This window comes from Sphaeramia orbicularis, chromosome 19 (genome assembly GCF_902148855.1).
Source record: "Sphaeramia orbicularis chromosome 19, fSphaOr1.1, whole genome shotgun sequence".
Taxonomy (NCBI): Eukaryota; Metazoa; Chordata; class Actinopteri; order Kurtiformes; family Apogonidae; genus Sphaeramia; species Sphaeramia orbicularis.
The window spans coordinates 32,066,090-32,092,502 of NC_043975.1; the positions used below are offsets into that span (position 1 = coordinate 32,066,090).

General features: G+C 36.6%; 1 protein-coding gene across 2 annotated transcripts; it reads right to left on the reverse strand.

Moving 5' to 3' along the window:
* Positions 1 to 61: 61 nt before the first annotated feature.
* Positions 62 to 13,955, reverse strand: slc4a1b (solute carrier family 4 member 1b (Diego blood group)). 2 transcript variants are annotated; one of them, XM_030122496.1, is made up of 18 exons: positions 13,852 to 13,955; positions 11,137 to 11,183; positions 8,881 to 9,061; positions 8,481 to 8,616; positions 7,711 to 7,783; positions 6,698 to 6,740; positions 6,395 to 6,579; positions 4,217 to 4,427; positions 3,896 to 4,099; positions 3,658 to 3,806; positions 3,356 to 3,550; positions 2,998 to 3,246; positions 2,766 to 2,855; positions 2,474 to 2,640; positions 2,139 to 2,380; positions 1,344 to 1,513; positions 959 to 1,132; positions 62 to 845 (listed from the first exon to the last, which is right to left on the reverse strand). In XM_030122496.1, the coding sequence occupies exons 3-18, from the start codon at positions 9,035 to 9,037 to the stop codon at positions 765 to 767; spliced, it is 2,526 nt and encodes an 841-aa protein (XP_029978356.1). In that variant the 5' UTR covers positions 9,038 to 9,061; positions 11,137 to 11,183; positions 13,852 to 13,955; the 3' UTR covers positions 62 to 764. The 2 variants fall into 2 exon arrangements, with proteins under 2 accessions (XP_029978356.1, XP_029978354.1); XM_030122494.1 differs by lacking the exon at positions 13,852 to 13,955 and adding an exon at positions 12,385 to 12,485.
* Positions 13,956 to 26,413: the final 12,458 nt, after the last annotated feature.

The window sequence follows — 26,413 nt, forward strand, 5'->3', positions numbered from 1 at the left end:
GGATAATTTGTAAAATTATTAAATCAAATTAATATGTATTTACACAGTAATTGAAATATACTGTATTTTGGAGGTAGCTTTTATTTCTGCTGGATATGGAGATAACAACAAAATGTGCAACAACATACATAAATCAACATTTATATGTATATGTCATACAGTAGTGTTGTTCTTTTGCTCTGTTTCACTTGTCTTACTTAAAGTGTTTACACTTTGTCTGAATCATTGCCTCAGTATCTGTGATTTTGAAGCATAACCATGATAATCTATGATAATCCATAGGCTAGAATACCTCTTTAATTCGTATTTTAGAATTTACATCCTTGAAGTAAGTAAATACAATAACTAATACATAGCAGTCATGTATTATATCATAACATTCAGTTCTAAATTGCTCCAGATCATTTTCATACATCACAGTATTTCTGATTCACCATCCAATGTGATTTATTTTTGCAGTGTTGACATGATTAGAGCTCTGAGTATTTCAAAGAGGCATTCACTGTCCCTGATACATTAATGTTTAAAACACAAGTGTTTGGAAATAAAATAAGTATATGGAAATAATATACCTGAGTGGTTTTTTTTCAGTGTATAACCAAAACAGATATGTTTTCAAAAAATTGAATGAAGAACAAAATCTATATGTGCATTTTCATGATGAGAAACATAAACTCAACAAATATGTTATTGTTTATGAGCTGCATATAAATACACAGTTTTTGTAAAAATCGAAATTTTCTGGCAGTTGTCACTGAAGATGTTTACAATGGCATCTGAGATTCACAGTATACATCCTGCCCCGGCTCCTCCTCAAATGTCACTTTGGCATCATCAGCATCCAACTGAAACATAACAAAGGTGACACATTCAGAAGATGCATTTATACAAATGTTCAACAACATATAGACATCCATAAAAGTATTTATTTGTTGATAGGTAAGAGTTGATAATTTACGCATTTCATTTCCAGTTGGGTGAAGAGGCGCCCAGTCATGAGCATTCGTAGTGGGATGGTGAGGATGAGTACGAAGGGGAGTGCAAGAGATATTGGACTGGACTTCACAATCCATAGAACTGCAAGGCACACTACCTGGATGGCTGTGAACAAGTGCATTCTTCCTGTGCTCACCTGTATGGAAGGAATAAAAAGGTTTCTAAATACAGTTAAGTGTTTACAACGCTTGTAGGAACCAGAAATCCCATTAGATATGAAAGAACCTTATTACATTACATAATCTGATATCATCTAACATCCTAGGTATGATCATGACGTGTGACTGAACCATGAGTAAATGCATTTTCAGTGATGTGAGGATCATATGCTACATGCTGCCTCTTACTCTAGTGGCATAGGGTTCATTAGGATGGTATTTCTTTGGGATGAACAGAAGCAGCATGCGATCCCACAACTGGATGCCACTCAGAGATGTTACTCCCATGTACAGGAAGATCCCAAACAAGGCTGCCATGGGAATCAGCTTCAAGATTGGTTCCATCAGGATCGACAGACCTGGATTAGAAATACACAGTATAAACAAGGACTGGTTTTTGAAATCATTTTTACATTAACAATTTTGGATATACACAGCCTGGCCAAAAAAATCCCCTAATTGGATTTAACTAAGTAAATATATAAAAGCCTCCCACTGGATAATTATTGCAGTGATTAAAATCTTTCCTCTGGAGACAAGTTCTTTAATTAACCGATGCAGTAAGTAGCTTCTTACTTTTTAGCCAGCCATCAGTTTGATAAAGAGCAGAAAGATTGGACTGTTTTTCTGTGGAAAAAGTTTCAGCTGATCTTGTTCCAGAGTGATGGGCACATCAGGGCGAGAGGAGATATGGATGAAGTGATTACCCATCATGCCTAATGCCTACAGTACAAGCCTGTGGGGGCAGTGTTATGATCAGCAACGTTATATGTCCATAAAATGGTGGAAATAAATGCTGTCACTTTACATAATCCTCTCGAAGCATTGCCCTGGTGAATGCACGTGGTAATCAAAGCTAAAGGTGGTCTGATGAAATATTAGCGTGTGGAACTTTTTTATTACTGCAAGTTAAAAGAAGCCATATCGGTATGAGTGCAGATAGAGTAGAAGAAGAGATACACTTGACCATTAAACAGGACCTACCAACGAGCAAGGCCACCAGAATACCACTGACCCTCTGTTCCATCACCTTCTCGATCACAGGTTTTGTTCCTTTGCTCATCACAGTGAGGGCGTTGGCGTGAGTGACAGAGCGCACTGTGGCAGCGCTCAGCCACGGCATACCAAATATTGCACTGAGCCCTCCCATGCCCACTAAAACAAGTAAGTCGAAGTGGAAGCCGGAGCCTTTGACCATCTTCCTCTCAGGTTTACTTATAATTAGACTGGTGAGAGATATAATACAGGAATTACATTTTTTCATCAGAGACCCTATATGGTAGATGTGGTAATCTGAGTTTTGGGATATAATAACTCACGTTGTGATCTGAGACTCCAGAAAGATGAGAATGAAGACAAGCAACGCCGGGACACAGCAGGCAAACATAACCCACACAGGGAAAGACTGGTGCTCTCCAAACGGGTTGATAAGCCAGCCTCTTTTTTCTGGATTGGATACCATCAGACCCTTTGGAACCATTAGTTTCTGCACAGGAAAATACATCTTTTGATTTAATGTGCTCCCACTACAACTTTAGCCCAGACAAAAGTATTTCCTATGAATTCAGCAGATAGATGAAAGTGCGTAAAGTCTGAGCAGTACAAACTGACCTGTGTGTAGGTATCTTCAATGCTGTAGTCCGCAACAATCATGAGGAAAATAGCAATGGGCACGCCAAAGTCACCAAGTAAACGTCTGATCTATTTAGTCAAGATCATGAACATTCATTCAAAAACAGTTAAATAAAAATCATGTCATTAATGTGTATATTTAAAAGTCAGAAATAGTTTAATCCTGTGCTATACCTGGAAATGCATTTGTTACAAGTCATTGCACACTCACCTTTCCAGGGAGAAAGGTGCCATTCTTAAATTGCCTCAGGAAGTAAGCAATAAAGAAACATCCAAACATAAGGCACATGGACAGCAGAGCAGTGTTGGGATATGGAGGGTTAATAATGCTGGTGATAACAGTTGTATTGCCTGTAGCATTGTCATAGATGACAATTTTTTCGATCTTATGACTCCAGGGATTTTCTAGAGATCCATTCACGTGATCGTAATTCAGAATCAGCGGATGGGCCGCAAAGATCTGGAGGATGTAAAATCAGGACAGTACAACAGAAGAGTGCATGTGACCATCATAAACTTCACTGCAGTCACAGAGATGATGATGTGCGAACTGGGTGAACATGGTTTACCCTCCCAAGCTTTGCAAAAGTTTCATAGATGAAGATGAGGGAGATGAGGATGGAGAAGATTTCTTGGGTAAAGCGAGAGATGAAGCGCACCAGGAAGCTGCCTTCACAGGCTACAATGATGACCACAATGATGACCAGCCACACTCCAACCCACACTCTCCCGACAATGTACTCAATGTCCTGGGACTTGCAGAACTGAATGCATGAATGGCAAGGAAACAGTGTCACGCCACACTTTTTCTGGACTTGATTATACAAATATGTGACAGTAAAAAAACAAATGTAAAAGCAAAGTAGCTCACAGCAAAGAAGGCCTCCTCAAACAGTAACAGAGGACCAGAGAAGCCGATGACCAGGACTGGCTGGGCAGCAACGCAGCAGAATATGATCCCCTGGATACTAGTGGAGATGAGCAGCTCGGGGACGCCTATCATGTTGTCAACTTTGTCGGCTGCAGCAGCAAAGAATGTAAAGTGTAAATACTGGCTTGTATTGACTAAAACAGAGATGTCCAAAACAACATCATACCACCATACCCACCCAGCAGTCCCCCAAAAGTGATAGCGGGAGACAATGCAGCAAAGTAGATGAAGATGACAGCAGCAAGGACCTGAGCATTGAGAGCATCTGTGATATCACTCTTGTAGTAACTGTAGCGCCTCTTTATGTCACGAAGCATTCCCCCAAATGGGCGACCAGTGCGAGCCAGAGGGTCCTCAGGAGGAGGGTCAGAAGCAATAGAAACTGGTGGAGCACAATAAATGAATGAAAGAAAAAATCATTTATTGTTTTTTTTATTGTTACTCTAATCCTCTTCTGAAGTTCATTAGAATTAAAATATTGTGTCTTTAAAAACCTCACCCCTGCGAGTCTTGGTTTCTGGACCTGGAGGTGGATCAGAGGATTGACACCTGTCCCGCAGTAGTTTCTTCTGAAAGGTGACGATGGAGCTGAGCATGGCCTCGTTCTGGATCTCGGTGGGAGGGATGACGATGCTGCAGTCCATGAAGTCAGTCAAGGCGTCCGTCACTTCACGGGCGGTTTTTGCTTTAAGAGCGGCCTGATTAAACACCTGAGGTATGTGAGACAGAATAGGGAGTAAAAACTTTTAATATTTGGGGATAGTGTTTCGAAGTGCATCATTATTGCTTTTATTTGGGTGTTTTCCTCCTGAATGATCAAAGATGTCCCCACTTCTGATGGTTTCCATCTTTTGTACGTTAAGATCTATTTAACAATGATATCTTCAACATGTTTTGTCCTTGTCGCTGTTGGTCCTCTATTTTTGATATTCTACCTCTTGTTCTACCATCAAACTTATCTTATATGGCACTAAACAAACGGACATTATTGTTCTTCTCACTCTTTTTGGCACGTCACAGCATGCTCCTTACCCGGATATCTCCTACCTAACCATCTCTGCCTTTCTGGCTTAAGGGTGTGATGTTTTGCTTGAGCCTTCAAAAAATAAAATATGCAATTAGAGGAAGTAATGATCGTTTTACTAAGAAATGGCAGTCTTTAATTTTATATTTTAACAACCTGTCTGTTTTCCCTCCTCACCCTCATACTGTCAGTTGTATGAATTTACTATGACCTCGCTTTGTTGTCTGACTGATATCATATTGCAGCTTCTTGGTATCAGTACTGTGCACATTATTCTTTTTTCTATATCTGTTACACTGTCATCATGCAATACTGGGTCTGTAAATATTGTAAGGCATAATATACATGTCTGTTAATGAAGCGTAAAAAAAAAAAAAAAAGGAATATTATATATCTAAACTGGTGAATCCTAAACATTTTCAAAATGAGAAATTTGGTGTCTCCATGGGACCCAAACTTACAAAGACACATAATGCCAAAGATCAACATTCTTACTGACTTTTCCACTGTCAAACACAGAATGTCTTTCAGGGTCTTTATATCTTTTAACCCTTATGCTCCCCTAAAAAAAACAAACACACACAAAAAATTGAATATTTCCATAAAATAAATTCAAGGCTCTAATCACAACCAATGTTTCATCCACCTACTATTTATTTTATGCAAAATATTACATTTTGTGTTTTTTGTTTTTGTAATAAAACTCTCAGAATTCAAATGATTAAACTGGCATTTAAAGGGTTAAAATACTGAATAAAAACTGTTAATTGTTTGGTAGTTTTGAGCAGGGTGGAAGTTGTTTAAGAGATTTATTTAAAAAAACAAAAAACAAAAAGGCAAGACGTTGACGTATAATGATTTTATAGTAGTTTTCATGTGCGTGTACATTTTTGTCCATGAGGGTGACCAGAGGGTGCAAAATGCATCATGGGAAAATAAAACACATCTAAGAGTAAAAGACACTGGATTTCTAAACTAAAAAGAAATGTTTCTGTCAAATTTCATGCCAAAAGCTGCAACATAGCCAAAATGATCAACAAATGAAAAAAAAAAGAGAAAAATGGACAAAAATGCCCAAGATGGGACCTAAGGGTTACGTTGTTATGAACTTGCCTTATATGTGGGTTTTAATTTCATTGCATCTTTTCATCATTTTGATCTTTATCCTCTTTCATGTGCTTGTGTTTTTGTTGTCCTATGTCTTGTCTGTCATGTCTATTTCCATCCATCCATCTGTCCATCCGTCCATCCATCCATCCATCCATCCATCCATACATACATATATATCTCATTGTATTGCTGACATGTCTATCTCATTATGTAATTTTCGTTTTTTTTCATTATATTATTTTGTCGTGTTACTTCTTTTACAAATATTCCTCTGCATTTCACACATCATTGTTGAGGTCAACATTCATAAACTCTTCCAGAAAACTCTTCTTCTGTTTTAAATGAAAAAAAATAAAATTAATCCATATATCATATTACTGGTATATATACTTCCTTCTGCCAATAGGCATCCCAGTGAAAACAGCTTCGTGGACCATTTTGGATCTCAATCCTAAGTTTGGAAAACAATGATTCGTACAATTCTGTGTTCTGTTATAATATAGTGCTCATACTGTATCTGAGGTTGAACATGTTTTCACTCACTTTATCAGCCATTAGAGCTGACATTGCACGTCCAGTCTCATGATAGTCTATTTCACTCTTGCTGGGGCCAATAAGAACAAAGATAAAGCGAACAGGCACCGGAGTTTCAAATGCGGACTCGAGAACTGTTGCTTCCTTAAGGCGCACAAACACAACTGTGTGCCTTTCCAGGAAATCCAGGGCTCCTGGATCAGAGAGAAACAGAAATAGTAGAAATAGAAAGAGAGGTAGAAATTCTCTCTATACAATATGTCATCATTTGTATATAAACTATGAAATGAAATAATACAAATATGGACCCACCCACAAGTACCATTGAAGCCTCAATGCCATCAGATTCATCCTTCTAAAAGAAAACAGAAAGTATTGATGAGCATAGTTTTACAATGTCTGCAGAGAACATTTCCTACTTAATTTCATAATTTACATGAAACCTTTCACATCGATGGAAATTATGTCAGCATCATTAGGGATGGGAATTGACAAGAATTTAACGATTCTGATTCCATTATTAGTTTTGCTTATCGATCCGATTCCTTATTAATTTTCTTATCGATTGTCATTAGGTGAGGGAATAAAAGAGTACAAATGGGTTGGTTTGCATTAACTGTCATTTATATTTCCATCTCTACACAGAAAATATAACATACAGTATGTACATATAATAATAACAGATGATGCCAGGCCCAGTTCATGGTCACACCATACGACCGTACAAAGTGAAAGTGAAACTTCAATAGGCTTCAGAGGCTTTACTAATTCATCTATGTCTAATGCTGTTGTGCACCTCATTTTGCTTTTCCCTACGTTCGTAAACTTTTATTTGAGGGGGCAGGATGTTTGTTGCCCCCCTAGAACCGGGAAGCTTTGCAAGTGTTACAAGTGGCCCTGGTGTCATCTTTTCGCATAAAATATAGCCATACTTTGGAGCGTTTCTGCCTCAACGCCATGCCGGCTACGTTATAAATCAAAACAATGCAGTGTACGTGTGACATCATCACGCATGCGCAACGAAGGCAGAACTGATAAGCAGAATCATTACGCAGGCAGGCAAGCGATTCCAAAGAACTGAGCTACTGGTTCTTTTTGAGAACCAGTTCTCAATTCCTATCCCTATGCATCATGGCTTTGTGTACTTTGAAAAAGACCCATTGGGCATTTGAAACAGAACAATACAAGTTGACATTTTGGTAAATGAGAACATGTCTCATTTTATGCACAGTCCAATATTACATTCTACACCTCTTTCTAAATATTTCAATTCAATTGTCACAACATCTGAACCTATAGGTGATGATGTTAGTGGAATAACTTACCCTTTCCTTTACTGAAAACTTGTGCAAGTCTATCCCGTCTGTCAGGGCTTGTCGCTCTGGGTCACTTGACTGGCTAGATGACAACATTACATGAGACAACATTAGTTTGGTGCCACTAGACTGAATGGTTATGATGACCGACAGACAAAGCAGTCACTGTAATGTCTAGGTGAATGAAACGTGTGTACTGTATATAGTATATCCAATGGGCTGAACTGTCAACAAAACGGATAATTACATTTCAATCCAAGGATATAGGAACAACACTCACATAATAAGGGTAGTTTGGAAAATTTTTAAAGCTCATGTTTGTTAGATTTGTAGATGATTTATTGTTTATGCCAGAAGTTGTTAAAAAACAAACAACTGTGATTCAAGAAAAAAGGTGCAAAATGCACTTCTTATGTTATTCACATGGAATGGGAATTCTTTGTGGTTCTCTTCTGGATTTCACAGCTGATTGAACACATTTTGAAAATAATAGTAGGATAGTTTGAAATGTGACCAATCCTTCTTTGTATCTTTACTACAGCAAGGTTACTAGAGTACATTTGCCACCTTTAATAAAGACTTAAGCAGACAGGGTAGTTTGGTGGTCAGAGACAATGATCCATAATTACAGGTGTGATCGGCACAATAGCTATGTGCTCTGTTCAACTTTCTCTGTGCAAAATACTGAACTGTCAAAGCTTTGGAAACAGCATCAGCTAAATGCCTAAATGTAGGTCATTTATGTTTGAGTCATTGTTGGGTGATGTCTCGTAGGATACCTGCGGTCTTGGAGCAGAGATTTCAGCACTCCTTCCCGGTCTCCAGGCCTGATCTCTTTCTTGTTAACCATCTCCTTCACCATCTTCTCTGCGACGCTGGCAAGGCTCTGCTCTTCACAGTCGAATATGACCACACCTTAACAGAAGATCAGAGGATGTGGGAAATTTATAGATAGTGTGTTTTGAAGAGCTGGAGAGTTGGATTAAACAGAGTGAGCATTTGCTTATTCATGTCTCATTATTTAAGAAAAGGATAAAGAGCCATGAAAAAAATGGAAAATGGGACATTACAGTCCAAATGAAAGGCCTACAATCATTTCTTGAATACTATCCTTTCAGATTCATGAAGTGACTGATTACATTTAGACATATTCATGACCAACAAACACATTTTGCTAACCGGTGTTCATGCTGCGTCGGATTTGGATGAGGCTCTTGAAAGTGAGGAAGGAGATGTGTGAGGACGCCCACACCCCAGACTGGGGGTCGAAGCTCTCCTCGTAGCCCACCCATCGGCCCGTCTCCTGCCAGTAGGTCTGCTGCTTCTGGTCCTTCATTTGCTGGCTTTGCTTCACGCACACCTGAGAACACAGGAAACCACAGGATACCCAGGTGAAGACTGGCTAATAAGCACATGAGCACAGGACACAGGTTACAACCACTGTGTTTAGGAGACGAGAGAGTGAAAACAGGCCGAGTGAATGAATAAAACTTGCACCTCCCACAAGTACCACTGAGGGGACGCAGAGAAAGTGTGTGGTAAACAGCTGTGGTTTCATCACCCACTGTCTAATGGAGAATGTGTGTCACTATGACTGGAGAAGGTATTGTTTTTTTCTCTTCAACATGAATTAGCATAAGATAAGATAAGATAAGACTTTATTAAAACATACAAGAGTGAAACATGAAATGTAAAGAGAAATCTGTTAAAACTTCACTCAAACAGGTTTTCTACTTCATAAATAAGCTTAATTAAAATATCAAAAACCAAACTAAATATTATCTCTAATGTGGCCTCATTAATCAGATCAAGTGGGACATACAGTTTTGCGCAAAAGTCTTAAGCCATGATTGTTATTATTGTTTTATTAAGTTTATAATGAACACACATATGCATTTATCAATATCCTGGAATACACAGAGAATATGTAAACAACATTAAAAACAAATACATTTCAGAAAAATATAAATATTGTAGAAGGTGTGTGGGATCATCTGGATAGAGAAAAGAATAATAATAATAATGATAAAAAAGCCTAAATGTGAAGAAAAACTGGGATGTTCTGAAGGAAGCCTGGTCTAATATACCACAACATCCAGAATGTAAATCCAAAAGAGTTCGATGTGTGTATTAAATCCAAAGAGAGGTTACACTACCTCAAGAAGCTATTTAGTTCTGATTTGTGTGTGTGTTTTCAAGTTGTGCCTGTATACTTTACATTTCCTTATTTTATCTTAACCCTCAAAGACCCAATCAGCCACTGGCAACCAAAATGATCTACTGATCTAAAATGTTTAATAACTTCTGAACCACTAAACCATTAAAATTCAGTAAAATACAGTTTGTCATCTTTTCATGGCCATCAGATATGACACATTTGGATGTTCAGAGACTCTGTTTTGAATGCGGAAACACTGTCATCTTCTGCAACGTAGATTCACCAATTAAAATCCATGTAATTTGATAAATGACAGTGGATGGAGATACTTGTTTTTATGTTCAGTTATTGATATATTTGCTGAAAAACTCACTTTTTCTCCAGTTTTCTCTGTTTCTGATATAATAACTCCAACTTTTATGTGAGCTTTTATCAGTAACTTAAATATAGGAAATACATGATTTTCACTGAAAAAAACTAAACAAACAAAAAACACACAATACAGATGATAATATTATAATAAATGGCAATAAATCAGTTAAGAAAAGTTAAATAGAGAGAAAAATTCATTTGGCAAATGCCACAAAAGTAGCACTGGGTCTTTATGGGTTAAAAAAGAGCCTGAGAAATAAAAAAAAATATGATTATTACAACCTTGCAAAAAGGACTTGTGCACAATTTGTAAAGACTGTGAAATGTGTTAGCATGAAAATTCTGTGTTTCCATTCATTTATGGACATGACTTTTCTTCACGTCATCTCACAATTTGGTAAATTTTACTAGTCAGCTACACTAATACTATTAGTAGTAAAGATCTTTTTTCAAAATACCCTGTGTTTACAGGTAGATCAAATATAAACACCTCCATGCCTCAGTGGATTACAAAAACACTGATGATATTTTAGGTGTTGTTTTCCAGTGCAGCAACCTGATGCATCACTGCTGCCATTTCTATCATCTCCTTGGCAGCACCTTGATGGACATGGATCAAGCTAATGTGAAAAGGTGATGCACAGGTGACATGTTATGTCCCTAAGGTAAACATGGTTGTCTTGCATGAACAGCCAGCGGGTGTCAGGCTCTGGGCCACTGCTAGTTTCCGGTGTCGATATGAGTGAAGGATGTGTTTGGAGTGTCAATACATGTCGTGTGCCTGAAGGAGAAAATACTGTGCATGTGTGAATGTGCGTGTGTGTGGTTTTGTTTGTGGGTTTGTGTGTGTGTGTGTGTGTGGGTGTGTGTGTGTGTGTGTGTGTGTGTGTGCATATGCTCCTTACCTGACACTCTGCACCGAGGGTAGCACTGGTGTTGATGTTCCAGGCAGCTGTAACCAACACATTCAGCTCATTTAGAAACCACTTGTTTTCAACAAAAAGGCATTTTCCAAAGCAGAGTGAATATTGTTAAGATAATTTCATGTTAGAATTAAGTAAAGAGGACACATAAAATATTTTATTAAATCGTATGTAGTATATTTGCTAAATTTTTGTTAGCGTCATGTCAGATGTATTACTATTCTGAGGTTTAATAAACGAAGTGAATGAATTACAATGTTCCAACTGTGAAGGAAACGTGTGTTATGTAAAACTCTGTTTTATCTCGGATTGGCCAGGCCAGTTAAGTTTTTTGTCACAACAGAATGAGTTATTTCCAAAACACAGGTGAGCAAAGCGGGGGAAGAGCCAGATTAGAGTGGCTAGACAAAGTTCACATACAGTATGTACAGTATGTCTGTCTGTGTGTCCGTCAGTGCTTTGGCTTTTATTTTTGCCCTCATTTGATGATAGACTGAAGCAGTGTAAAAACAAGGGTTAAGAGTGTGTGAAGTGGAACAAAGGCCTGCACCCAGAAACCATGGACTATGTGAGTGTGTGGTCTGTAAGAGTAGATACTGCATGCACCATCAAGTGAATTTTAACACATTTCTTTTTCTGTATTTCATACAATACATGAACAGGTCTTCAATTCTAAGCACAGTATAAGCCATTTATTACTATGGTTTATGAATGGCCAGTGAATGTCATGAGTTATAACACTAACTACACATCCGGATTTTATTTTCTTATTAATTTGATTTTATTTACTTTAAAAATCAACTGCAGGCATGGTTAAAAAAAATAAATAAATAAATATAGAAATATCTGTATGGATATATAAATATAAATCATTATAGATTATAACTTTATTTTAGTGGCAAATAAGTAGTTCTGTGATTTGCAGCTTTCAAGTCAATATCTATCTATCATCTATGACCAAATATTTTTAATGGTAGATGAAAAATATTTAAAGTTGCAAAAGTTAATGCATTAAAAATGAACAGATTTTAATCTGTAATTAGGTGAGATCGTGTCTCATGGTGGCCTAGAATAGTTTAGAATAGCAAGTTTTACAGCCTTAAAATGCAAAAACACTTCTTATTTGTGGTGCGTTAAGCACGAATAATAAGTAATAGAAAGTAAAGCAACCTTGAGATGAACTACATAGAGAACATGGAAACACTGTCATCTTCTGCAAAACTGACTTACCAGAAAAACCCATGTAGTTGATGAATAGTAGTGGCTCCAGACAGTTGTTTTTACAATCAGTTAATCTTATATTTTGCTGAAAAAGTCACTTTTTCCTCGGTTTTCTCTGTTTTCTGATAATAATGGCCCTGCCTTCACCCGCTGATGGCTGGGATAGACTCCAGCATCCCTGTGACCCTCATGAGGACTAAAAATGAAAGGATGTAACACACTACTCTTTTTTATAACTCATTTGTTACATAATTGTCCCTCATCATAAAAAGGCATCTCTAATCCAAAGGAAAAACATATCAGCATCTGCAAATATGCCTGTGCAGATTTCTGTTGAGTGTCTTACACTGGATCAGTAAAAATTCAACATCTTTAGCCTGTGTTACTTTTTTTTTTGCTTGCCAAAGTATCATTAGCCTCATAGTACAATTGCCAAAGTCATGTTTTTGGCCAAATTGTGATATCTGTATAACTTCACTCTCCTAACACCGCAGCTTCATTTTATGCAGATACCACAATTTAGCCAAAAATATGACTTTTTATGCTACGAGGTTAACGATATGTTTGCATCTGATGCACACATGGACATCTACTAAATGATGCTGAGATGTATCTGAACATGAGTGTCCACTCTGAAACTGCTAGACCTATTTTTCCTTCAGCACATATTATTATTATTATTATTATTATTATTATTATTATTATTATTATTATTATTATTATTATTCCCTTAAAATGTAACTGATTGACTTAATTGCTCAAATTATCAGTTTACTGTTTATCGCTGACAATCTCACCTACCTCAGGCAGTTTTGCACATGCTGAATGCCAGTTACCTCTGACAGTTTGCACAATTACCAGATGTTGCATATTTATGTAACTATATATTTTTCTCTTAGTAATAGTTGTTTATATTTTTATGCTCTTTTTCTCTAGCGTGCCATTTTTTAAATGCCACTTTGTTTTGGTTGTGTAACTCCTAGTTAAATTATTCTATTCCAGTTTTTTATACTTATCTTAAATTCTTGTAGCATTCTGTGTGGACAGCAAAGTACGATTTTCATTGAACAGGGAAACCTGTTTCTTTACTGTACACATGACAATAAATGCTTTGAATCTTTATCAGTGCCTATGATAGTAAATTAAATTGGACTTGGATTTGGTGAGTGACTGTCATAATGTACCTGACTGGGACCTCTATTTTGCTGTGCATTTTATACTATTTTAATCCACTTATTGAGATTCCTTCTTCTTTGACTCAAACCTTCATCAGTCTGCTTGGTCTGACTTTCCTGTAGATTGATTGCAAAGCATTACACATTAATTTCCTTATAGGTCTTTATAAATTTTGAACTGATAAAAATGACCTACCCAGGAAAGTTTTCAGCAAGTGCACTTGTCTTGTTAATTTAATGGCAGAAAGCTCTGATTTATTTGTAGAACTGCAGAAATGGCATTCATAAAGGTGACACTTACCTCTTGCAGGCAGTCACCAAGCGGATGCAGTGACAAAAGACTGACCTCAGAATGGTCAAAAAGCGTGACTTTATAAACACCACCTCTTTAAAGCTGCCTGTGTGTGCATGTGTGGATGCATGCGTCCTGATAATGGGTGGGACTAATACATGCACGCACGCACGCACGCACGCACACACACACACTAACACATACTTGTACATGCACAGTTTAATTTGTATTCTCTCTGAAACACACATACAACAGAGCAGTGTGTTCTCACCCATAATATTGATAGTAAATACACTGTCTTGGTATGCACAGAAAACCTGTCGCTCTGTGCCATTATCCCACCAGCATCTTATCACAATTATTGTCTGTGTTTTGTAGGACAACAAAGTTTTGGATTACACTGCTGGACGTGCCTGCTCACCTTCATCTTCTGGTCCTGCCCCCATTTAGGATGGTCAAGATCTCATATCTTCTCACGGACTGACATTGAGGCCTGAGAAATGAAAGAAGAGACAAAAAAAATATGAAAAGAAATAAAGCAAAAGAGAAGATGACATGACATGAAAAACATATTAGAATGCATTATTGCATTCTCGTAAAGGTGCATGGAGGACACATGTGAGGATAAAGAGGCAGAGGAACATCCTAACACAGTATGTTTCATTAACCCTTAAAGTAATTATATTTCACTAAAATAACAATATGGACAATATGTGTTAAAGTGTACACTCTGCCCAAATTTGACCCTAAAGTGAACCTGTCCATTATACTGTGTCTCCAGTGGAAAAGTCAGAACACAAAGCACCAAATCATTCGTCCTTATTACAGTCAGCAGATGAAAACATCAGGGTTAGAAAAACTATAATCTCACAGATGCAACACATGCATTTTCTGTGATAATGCATGAATATTCACAAATTTGGTGGCACTGTGGTGCAGTGGTTAGCATTGTTCCCTCACAGGAAGAAGCTCCTGGTGCCTTTCTGTGTGGACTTGTCTGCATGGTTCATTCCACTGTCCAAGGACATGCACATAATGTGTTAAATGGTCAATCTGAATCACCTGTAGGTGTGAATGTGAGAGTGAATGACTGTTCATCTGTATATGTCAGCCCCCTTCACCTGTTGTTAAGTGTGACACCCTGTGTCTCTCTGGAGGACTAAGCAGTCCAGAAAATGAATGAATATGAGTATCTGAAAGACTGCATTACTACTGTAGTACTTGAGATGGACTCAATGCCAGCCTCTAGACAACTTTTTGCGTATTTACTCAGTCCTGCCTGGGTCTATTTTAAGACAAGTCAAAACCACAGCTGTACGGATGGCATCAGATTTCTGGTGCATCTGAGCTTCTGCACTTTCAACAGGATGTCTGATTCTACCTCGGTGGCAAAGGGAGTCATCTAACCCCAGAAAATTACATTTAGAAAACACAGAAAATTTTACATGAGGGGGAGCAAAAGGGTGGCAAGAGGTTTTTGCTTGTTAGCATGGGAGGATGGTACATTGGAAACCCCTGCGTATGTAAATGATTTTACAAGATTCACAAAAATACTTGTGAGATATATATGGTTATATCCCACCCTGTATTAACACACTACTGAAGTATTCTTATTGTACAACTGGAAAAAAATCAGGCTTAACCCATAAAGACCCAAACATCCACCGTTGACCAAAACCATCTGCTGACCTTCTGATCCACTGATCCTATCAATACATGTAACTAATTGGTGTAAAATACAGTTTTTCATCTTTCCTGGTCAACAGATACGACCCATTTGGACATTTAGAGGTCCGCAGTGAATGTGGAAACACCGTCATCTTCTACAACACTGATTCACCAGTAAAACCAATGGAGTTGGATCAATGACAGCGGATGGACACACTTGTTTTGTGTTCAGTCAAATATATGACTAAAAAAGTCACTTTTTCTTCAGTTTTCTCTGTTTTTAATATAATATTCCTCAACTTTAATCTAAGCTTTTAAGAACATCTACATGATCAGTAAATTAAATATTGGAAAATACCTGATTTTCACTAAAAAAATGCAAAATACAGAGGATTATTTTATAATAAATGGTGATAAACCTTGTAGGAAATCTTAAATACATAGAAAAATCATTTGGGAACTGCCACAAAAGTAGCACTGGGTCTTTATGGGTTAAAACTAAACAGCTCCTAAAAAGCAAAAGTACATTCCAAATTCAAAATATTCCACTGCAAGTAATGTTTATGTTCTGTTGAACATCTGTAGAAGTGTTCCTGTCTCACCCCATATTAATCTGCTGTATTTGAAAACGCTGGTTTATGTAATCCTATTACTGCATTTCCATCTGGTCCTGGTCTTGACTCAGTCTTGCCCTGCCTTGAGGATGGTTTTGACTTGGACTTGACCCTTCAAAGTCTTCCTCTTATCTTTACGTACTCTGATCTTGATCATTATTTTTTCTCAGGTCTTGTGGTTTTGACTTAATAAGGAACTGAGGAATCATAACTTTTGACAACTAGTATTTTTTTGTTGTTAAAAGAAACTTTTCAAGGTCCAAGGGTCAAGGTTCATTTATTGTCATTCAATGTAGCACATGAAAGAATGAAATTTGCACTCAGGTTCAAGCAATAAGATAGAAAAAAAAGGATAAAAAGAGTAAAAATCACTAAAAACAGACACATAAAAACACATATTTTACTCATACAGTTCAGTATCAGGATTTTCAGTGAAGTAGTGATCATACATTTGAAGTTAGTGAGTAAGACACCAGGTTTTACAAAAATGCAAACTACAGTGTTAAACACTGGAGATTAGTGTTAAAGACATGATGCAGAACTGGCCAAACCTGAGTGACCAACGTGTTTCTGTTTTGTAAAGCCTCAACACATACAACATACATGTAACAGTGAGCGTTTAGTAGCATATAACTCAACCCAAATACAAAACATGACATGAAACAAAGAGTTACATAAACATGGTTTATCAGGTTAAAACGATACTTACAGGTCAGCAGGCAGGGTTGACAGAAGTAGGTAGAGGTGGTAGAGAGAAATAAGAGGGTTCCAGGAAATTAATCTGGCAAAGGCATCTGGAAAACTGGGCTCCACTGTGACGATAAAAAGATGATGGATAACATCTGAACAGGAGGGAGGATGATGATGACAGGAGGCAGGTGCCTGGTGGACAGGTGACAGATCACTACTTCTTAATCCGAAGAGAAAACAGTAAAAAAACAAATAGGCAGGTTTATTATAGTTCATGAAAACTAAGACTAACAAGCACAAAAGTAATGTTGTAAACTGAATAACAATGCAAAGTAAAAGCGAATTTCAAGTAAAATCAGGTCTGTGTTACAAGTATAAAATGTACTATTTGCACAATAAAGGACCTTTAATAAAACCTGCATGTTTGATATCATACATTTTCCATCTGACCATTTTCATCTTCTTTACATAGAAACCTCAAATTAACTCCAAAACTGAATGAAAATAAACTAAAATAATGACTTTAACCTGCAACCAGCAACTAGTAAAATCTGTTTTTAAACATTTTATGTACTGTTATCCTTTTAAAATATATCTATAATTCAGCAGACGTGTTCATTGTATAACATATATCTGCAAAATATGTCGCATTGTCTTATGATCAATTTTCACATTTGAAGAAAATAGATGACAAACACCTCTTTTTTTACTCAATACTATGCACTTGGCGGATTCTTAAAGAGCAGCCATATATAACAAAGACTCTTAAAACGTACATTATAGATCATAAAATGGAGACAATGTCAGGTTTTAGACACAAAAAGCTGACTTCATTTAGTACTTGGTTGAAGCCTCTTGAAAATAACTAATTAACTCTTTAACCCTTGACATGTCTGTGATGAGCATTCTGAAAACAGGATTTAATTTAAATATTTATAAAAATTCAACAGTTTTCTCAATAGGAACATTTTCAAAATGTGCTGATAGAATAGACCTTGTTCTTTCCATAGACATCTGAGCATGCTCAGTGCACCGCCTGTGGAATTCGGGGCAAAACACAGAGCAGTGAATGAGTGAGACCGATTTACTAGAAAAAGAGATGGTTTGGACTTTTTTGCACCGTTTTTTGGGTTGTTTTTTTTTTTTTTTTTTTTTTTTTTTTTTTACTGTTTTTACTGAGTTTTGACTGTGTAACTGCTTTTTGGAGTTCAAACAGGTGCCAAAAACCAGCTGGACTGATTCAGAAAAAAAAAGAGCCTAAAAGCAAAAACTACACGGCCAAAATTCAAATACTTGTTATCAGTGTTGTGCAAGTTACTTCCAAATTGTAATATATTACAGATTACTTGCTACTGTTAATTAAAGGTAATTTCTTACCTTACAATGTTACTGTCTCTCAGAATTGTAATTCGTTACATTACTCCTGCATTACTTTTGAGTTACACACAGACTACTTGTCCTAAATGGCGCGTGCGCAGTAGTTCAACATCTTTAACTTCAAACAGGGGGCGTGGCGCCGGTAAATTAATCCGCAATTAATAAAGAATTCTAACTAGTCATAGAAATGTTAGCTTACCTTGTTATTGCTGATGACAGGGATCATGCTAATGCTAACTAGCTTCTGTAAAGCAGGGTTAAGGTTAGTAATGAACATAGGTCCATGTGGACAGTGGACTGTCTTCTGCCGTCTTCACCCATTGGCTGAACACCAACAGGAAGTAGAACTTTACAGATGCATTTTTGAGTCCTTAAGGCAGGGCTGTCAAACTCATTTTAGTTCAGGGGCCACATTCAGCTAAATTTGATCTGCAGTGGGTCGAACCAGTAAAATAATAACATAATAACATATAAATAATGTCAACTCCAAACTTTTCTCTATGTTTTAGAGCGAAAAAAGTAAATTTACATTATGAGAAGGTTTACATCTACAAACTATCCTTTCAAACACTATGAATAACATGAACAAACTGAAAAAATAAGTGTAATTTTAACAATATTATGCCTCATTTTATCATTTACACATGTACATTATAACGTACAGATCCCAGTGGATCTAAAAATACACAAAACATTTAATAACAGGCAGAATATCGTTAAAATTGTACTTACTTCTCTTACGACATTTCAGGTTGTTCATATTTGTTCAGGTTATTCACTTTTTTTCAAAATTAAACTTTGTTTTAGTGTAAATACATGAAAAAAAAATACATTTACAAAGAGAAAAATTTGGACTTGTCATTATTTATGTTATTATGATTTTTATTTAGCATTTTACTGGTCCTGCCTACTTGAGATTGAATTAGTCTGAATGTGGAACCTGAACTAAAAGGACTGCTAATATCTCAGTGTAATTTTTGCATTTCACAAATTCATCCCAAGGGCCAGACTGGACCCTTTGGCAGGCCTGATTTGGCCCCCGGGCCGCATGTTTGACACCTGTGCCTTAAGGTCTCGTGGTCTTGCTGTTTTTTTTTTTTTTGTTTGTTTTGTTTTTTTCATTAGATTAAATAATGGGCGAAAAATGTGATGTAACGCAAGCGCAATTGAACATGTACTAAGTAAAACTGAAAATTGATTAGTAATACCTTACACTACTGCATTACAATAAAAAGTAATCTGTTACTATAATGCATTACTTTAGTAACACGTTACTCCCAACACTGCTTTTTGTTCAGTGTGTTCCAGTTCACAGTTCATGTTCAACGTCCTAAATCTCTTATTGATGAACATTCTGAGTGCCTTATTTAGTAAAAAATAATGTCAAACTTCAATTTCTTCCACCCTGTTTTGATTCTAAAACACAGTAAAAGCAAAACCACTCAAGAAAAGGAACACAAACACATACTCACAGCAGCTTTTATGACACTGAAACAGATGCAAATTCACAGCAGCACCTTTACCTGAATAGTGTCTCAGAGGTTAAAAGGTTAATTGACAAAGCTGTGAGAAAATGAAAGTTATAGATATAAAGTATTTACAGTTGTTTGTAAATCAAAAGATAAAACCACCCTAAAAGCTAGCAGCAGGATCCTGTTTATCACCCAGTTAGGTCTCTTTTTCTCATCTGGAGCATCACATAAGTCAGACTCCAACACCACTGGACATGAGGTGGGTCTATAGTTGAGTTCATTATGGCATTATTTCAGCTCACTAAAACTGGCAGAAACCACCTGAAGGCAAAGAAAATAACCTGGTGAAGTCAAACTGACAAATTCAACACTGACATAAAAGAGTGTGATGCAAATATTACAAATATTTCTCATTCAATACACAGAATTTCCAATTACTTCCCATAACTGTAGTAGTAGATATGAGTGAGGCCAGCAGGGGGCAGCAATGCACCGGTTCCAGTCTGTAGCTCCTTTGTCATCATCAGAAGAAATATTCTAGGGGAGCTTCATCATCAAATCTATCAAAATCAGATAATTTATGAAGTATTCCAAACACACACACACACACACACACACACACACACACACACCTACACACACACACACACACACACACACACACACACACACACACACACACACACACACACATTATTTATCAGTGGCTGTTCTGGTACAAGTTGATAAACTTCTGAGAGCAAATTTCTAATCAAATAGAATCAACTTTAACTTTAATCCGCTTTTACTGCTTTTATTGCTTAAGTAGAATAAAACTCTAATCTGACATATAAATAGCATAATGTATTGTGTAACGTATACTGAAAACTTGAGTGAGCTATATCTGCACTGGAAAAAATAATGCATAATATAATTTATTGTTCTATATCATCTGACATTTTTACTCTTCTGTTGTCTTAAACTACACTTTATACTGTGTGTAAGTAAATTCAGGTTACAGCAATAAAAACACCATCTCAGATATGCAATTAAACAATGAATTCAAAAGCAAATGAATCTGTTTTGGTAATTTAGTCCACAAATTTCCCCACAAACATTTTAGAGAAAAGTACATTTTATGTCAGGTTAATATCATTTTATGTATATACAATAAATACATCCTCACTTTTGCTGAGTCATGTCTTAATAGTGATAAAGCATATAATATCTCTACAGGCTTCTACTGTCTGAGTGCATGGCCTTTCTTCATATGGGGCTGGTAAAGCGCTAACGGATGGACAGCCTTATTACATTTCTGTTTGCCCTTTCACAACTATTTATGGTAGAAAGAAGAATGATACCTCATTTTGCAGGGAATAATGAGCACTTTTAGATGTGTGATTGAAAAAAAATGTTTTAACCTAATTTTCTGGCTTACAAATAGTAAAAACCCCTCAGTAACAGATGGACATAAAATTAACATCTGTTTTTGACCACTTTATAAAACCTGCCTTAAAATGCAGTTCCAATTTTCATAAAACTGTAAAATCTTTAGTGTTGGTCCTCTAGGGTGTCTATTTTGCAAAACAGTAAACAGTTTTTTTTGTTTTTGTTTTGTTTTTGTTTTTTTAAATATATAAGGGCATAAAATAGCAAGAGTTTTGTTAAGTGTTTTGGTAATGGATGGACCCAGCCATTATGGTAACAGATGGTAACTAAGGGAGAAAAATTACAAGTTTCAACTGTTTATTCAACATATTTATTAGTATATACATTGCATATATAATATCTACAGAGTCAAATACCTTAATAAACTAATTCCATACATTTTAACATATATTTAGATTATATTTTAAGAGTAGTAAAAGGTTTTTAAATTGACCTTACAACTGATCATAAGTATAATGTAGGTCCAATAGAAGAGGATCAGAGTTATGCTTTGAATTACACTGACGGACAAAGAATGCAAACAGACGTTCATGCTGAATAAAATGGCATCTAAGTATTTTTAAAACATTTTTCTAAAAAAAAAAAAACTTGTGCTGGACACTAGAAGTAATGTACTTTCAAAATATATAAGTCCTGAAAAGGTGATTTTCAGTTTATTTTTTGATGTAGATGTTAACCTTCCCTTGGCCAGCCCCTTATAAACTGAACCCCAGTGTCTCTGAATGCATCATGGGCTGCATTGACAGTCAACAGCCAGAGGCCTGATTTATTTATTTATTTTTATTCCCGTGTGTTAAACTGAATGGAGTCTGCTGAAATCTGAAAATCCCCCTAATAAAAGTCCCTGTGTTTGTTCTCTTTACTAAATTCTTTCTGAAATACATTAATAAATAACACTTAAATTGCTTTTATTTGTCAAGAGAAATGCAAACAGGAGTGGACTTAAATGTATGGAAGTTACACTGCATGGTTTGGATCCACAAAATCCCTTTTGAGGATGATGTTGACGCTGTGGACGCTTCTGTTAGCAGGATCTCCGGGTTCAGGCCAGGTCAAAGGTGAGGGGGTTGCACCTCAAATTCTACAGCTGGAGAGATACGTTCATTCATGGTATTTTCTGTTCAAATGAAAAGAAAGTGAACAGATACTTGTTTAGTCTGTTTAAATGTGGAAGCAATGATTATATAAAGATCAGGTTAGATAGAAGAACCACAAACAGTCATAAAATAATGAATTTAACCCATTAAGACCCTGTGCTACTTTTGTGGCAGTTCCCAAATGAATTTTCCTCTAGATTGAACCTTTCTTAAATGAATATTATCCTTTGTATTTTGTGTTTTTTCAGTAAAACTTATGTTTTTCCTGAATTTAATTTCCTGATCATGGAAGCTCAGATTAAAGTTGAGGTTATGTTAAAAAATAAAGAAAACTGAAAAAAGTGACTTTTTCAGCAAAGATTTCAATAACTGAAGACAAAAATAAGCATCTACATCCACTGTTATTTATTCCACTTAACCCACTCCATGAGTTTTACTGGTGAATCAATGTTGTAGAAGATGATAGTGTTTTCACGTTCACTACGGAGCCTCTGAACATCCAAATGGGTCATGTATGATGACCATGAAAAGATGACAAACTGTATTCTAAACCAATTATTTCCATGTATTGATAGGATTAGTGGTTTAGAAGTTATTAAGTATTTTAAATCAGTAGGTGTTTTGGTCGCCAGTTGCTGTTTGGGTCTTTATGGGTTAATCAATATCATATGAATGTATGTATGTATGTATGTATGTATATAAAATCAAATAAAAATGGTCAGGAGCAAAATTTTTCTTTTATTCTTTTAGCAGTCAATGAATAGAGGATGAAAGGAGGGATGTACAGTAGAATAAGAGAAAAAGAGGATTGACAGATCGGATCAATAAAGTGCAGATGAGGGCGTCCCACGGGTTCATAGCCATCTGGCCTGTCAGGGGTTCACTCGCCTAAAAGTGCAAAACGAACCCCAGTCTGATCATTTCATCCCCACAGCAAGAAGAAATTAAAGATATCTGCACGAGCTCACGAGTCCCGACCTTTATTGCACATAATGATGCTGCTTTGCTGAACTGAGTTTTTCCACTTGCAAGAAGAAAGCACTGCAGCACTCTAAAGGTTTTCTCTAACATAATACCACCCTCATGCCAGTTATTGCTGAGTGCTCTCAGAGTGATCTAAGGGCTTCCTTGGCTCGTCATATGATGCCTCTCCATCTATTACAGAGCATTAGAAGGAAAGCTAGAAAGCAGACGGTGGATCACATGTGCAGGACTGTTTGTGCTCTTCTGCTGCTGCTGTTTTAGTGACAGGTACTCTCTGCTTTTTAGATCAATGTTGGCAAAAGCAAAAACATTATATTCTCACATAAAAGGTGCAGACAAGAGTTAAACATATGACATAAGCTTATCTTAAATGCACACAGTTGCTGAATCACATTTTTTCTGCAGGGCTGACCACCTGGAACAGAGCCCTTTTCTCGGAACCTGAGATGGGACAGTGAACGTCTCGTGGACCACCCATTCTCAGTCCACTCACTCATGACAGATGGTCACTGTGTGTATCACGAGTATTAGTCATTTAAGCATCCATGTGTCTGGATCTGAGACAAAAGACAAGTCACGCTTTCTGCTTTTTTATTATTTTTTTTAGCTGTTCTATTTGAGTGTCCTGTCATACCTTGTCATATTTGCTCCTTTCTATAAAATATAACATTTCAGACACAAATGATTAACAGCATTGCCTCAAAATATGGGATTTAAGTGCATAATTATTCCCTTTATTATCACCAAGGAGAAATTCTAGTCTGTCTTTCCAATGAAGAATGACACAAGGAAGCGCTGGACTGTGGTTTTCTTTGAGGATTTATAGGAGCTGCACAAAAAAAAGATTTATTTTCCCTAATTTAATTCTCTGTCTCTGTCTCTCTCTTTGCACTCATGCATTATTTATACTCCCTTAGCCACCCAGCTTCCTCTCCTCCTCCACCCCATGTCCCCCTCTGCCCTCAGTCGTATCTACAGTCTATATAAATCACTGTTTCGCAAGATGATACATGCAAGGTAGAGACATGTTTAAGAAACCAGCTAAACTGGGACTTCTCTTTTGGCATGGACTATCTATTTTAGTTGCAATCTATTAATATGTTTAAGTTTAACAGCTTTGACCAGGAGGAAACATGAATTCATTTGAGATTTATACTACTGTTTCAAGCATAATCTCATATGTGAATTTAAGATGCGAGAAATTTGGAATCCCTCTCTAGCTTATACCATGCTTCTACATATGTAAGTAAAACCATGACATCTGTCAAAAAAAAGGAAAGAAGATCGTTTTGCTGCAGGGAAATTCAACTCATGAAGACCAAGCACAAACATGACAGACTGCAATGCAATCACTCAAACATGACACCTTTATAGTGTATTAAATGTACCTCTTTTTCTGTGTATCTAAAATATAGTGACATGGATAGGCCAAGATGGTGCTACTTCTCAAATTAAGTTATGCAATTACCTCAATCAAGTCAATAATTATGTTTTATGCAAGCAAGGAGCACCAAGTAACAACTATGAAAGTACACTCATTTGTCTTTATTTGGGGAAATTCAGTTTAAGACCAGGTGTAGATGGAAAACATTGCAACTCCGCCAGAAGTTTGTTTTTTTTTTCATGTGTTTCTCAAATTGTACAAGGTGATGTGTAGTTGTGATCGACAGGGACAAAAGCAGAACATGAACTGATACTCAACAGTTTATATTAGGCCAACATTTCGCCTCAGGTGTCAGCTGTTTTCAACAACACACTTCTCTTTTATGAATAAAGGCAGCAGTGTTTCTAAAAAGAGCAGCCTTGTGATTTCATCTAACACCAGCAGCCTATAACAACTATTCAACATAAGCCTGAAAAGGACCGAAGGCGCTGCTGCTTTGCACGACCAAACCTAACTGAAGGATCCACTAATACAATAGACTCATGTCATGTGGTTTTGTTATTGTGTGCGTGATGTCAGTTTATACACTTGTGTCAATGGGCATCTAGGTTAACCCATAAAGACCCAGTGCTACTTTTGCGGTAGTTCCCAAATGAATTTTTCTCTCTATTTAACCTTTCTTAACCCATAAAGACCCAAACAGCCGCCACCGACCAAAACCATCTACTGATCTAAAATGTTTAATATGTGTTGGTCCACTAATCCTATCAATATATGTAAATAATTGGTGTAAAATGTAGTTTGTCATCTTTTCATGATCATCAGATATGACCTATTTGGATGTTCACAGGCTCTGTAGTGAACGTGGAAACACCGTTATCTTCTTCAACATTTATTCACCAGTAAAACCCATGGAATCTGATCAATGACAGTAGATGAATTTATGTTCAGTTAATGATGTACTTTGCTGAAAAAGTCGCTTTTTCTTCAGTTTTCTCTGTTTCTGATATAGTAACCCTCAACTTTAATTTGAGCTTTTTATGATCATCTACATGATGAGTTAACGAAATATAGTAAAACACCTGATTTTCACTGAAAAAAGTAAAATACAGAGGATAATATTAGAATAAATGGTGACAAATCTGGGAACTGCCACAAAAGTAGCACTGGGTCTTTATGGGTTAAGAGATTTATCAACATTTATTATAATATTACCCTCTGTATTTATTTATTTTTTTCAGAAAAATCTATCATTAACTGAACAGAAACTGTGTCCATCCACTGTCATTGATTCAACTCTATGGGTTTTACTGGTGAATCAGGGTGACTATGGAGCCTCTGAACACCCAAATGGGTCATATCAGATGACCTTGAAAAGATGACGAATTGCAGTTTACAAGAATTATTTCGACAAATTGATAGGTTTTGTGGATCAGAAGTTATAAAACATTTTAGATCAGTAGATGCTTTTGGTTGACAGAGGCTGTTTGGATCTTTATGGGTTAAATGTGCACTCACACAGGCTGTTTTCAGAGAAAAATCAAGCTGGATATTGTTTATGTGTGTTCTTGCTTCAGGCACCAAAAGGCAGTAAAACAAGATCACTTTTTGAGAGAACATGCGTCTAAGGGAAACAGTTTTATCTGGCATCATTCTAAACTTAGTCAGATTGGGTATAAAAGTGACATTTGATCTGCTGTCCTGGCTGCAGTGAGGCTTCTATCCAGTTGGGTCAGAGCCTGTAACCAAGTGCCAAATGGACGATTTACACAAGACTTAATTTGTCTGATGATAAAAACTTAAGAGGGTCTGTTTGTCCGAGTCAGCAAGCATACGATAAGCTATTAGAGCCCGAGC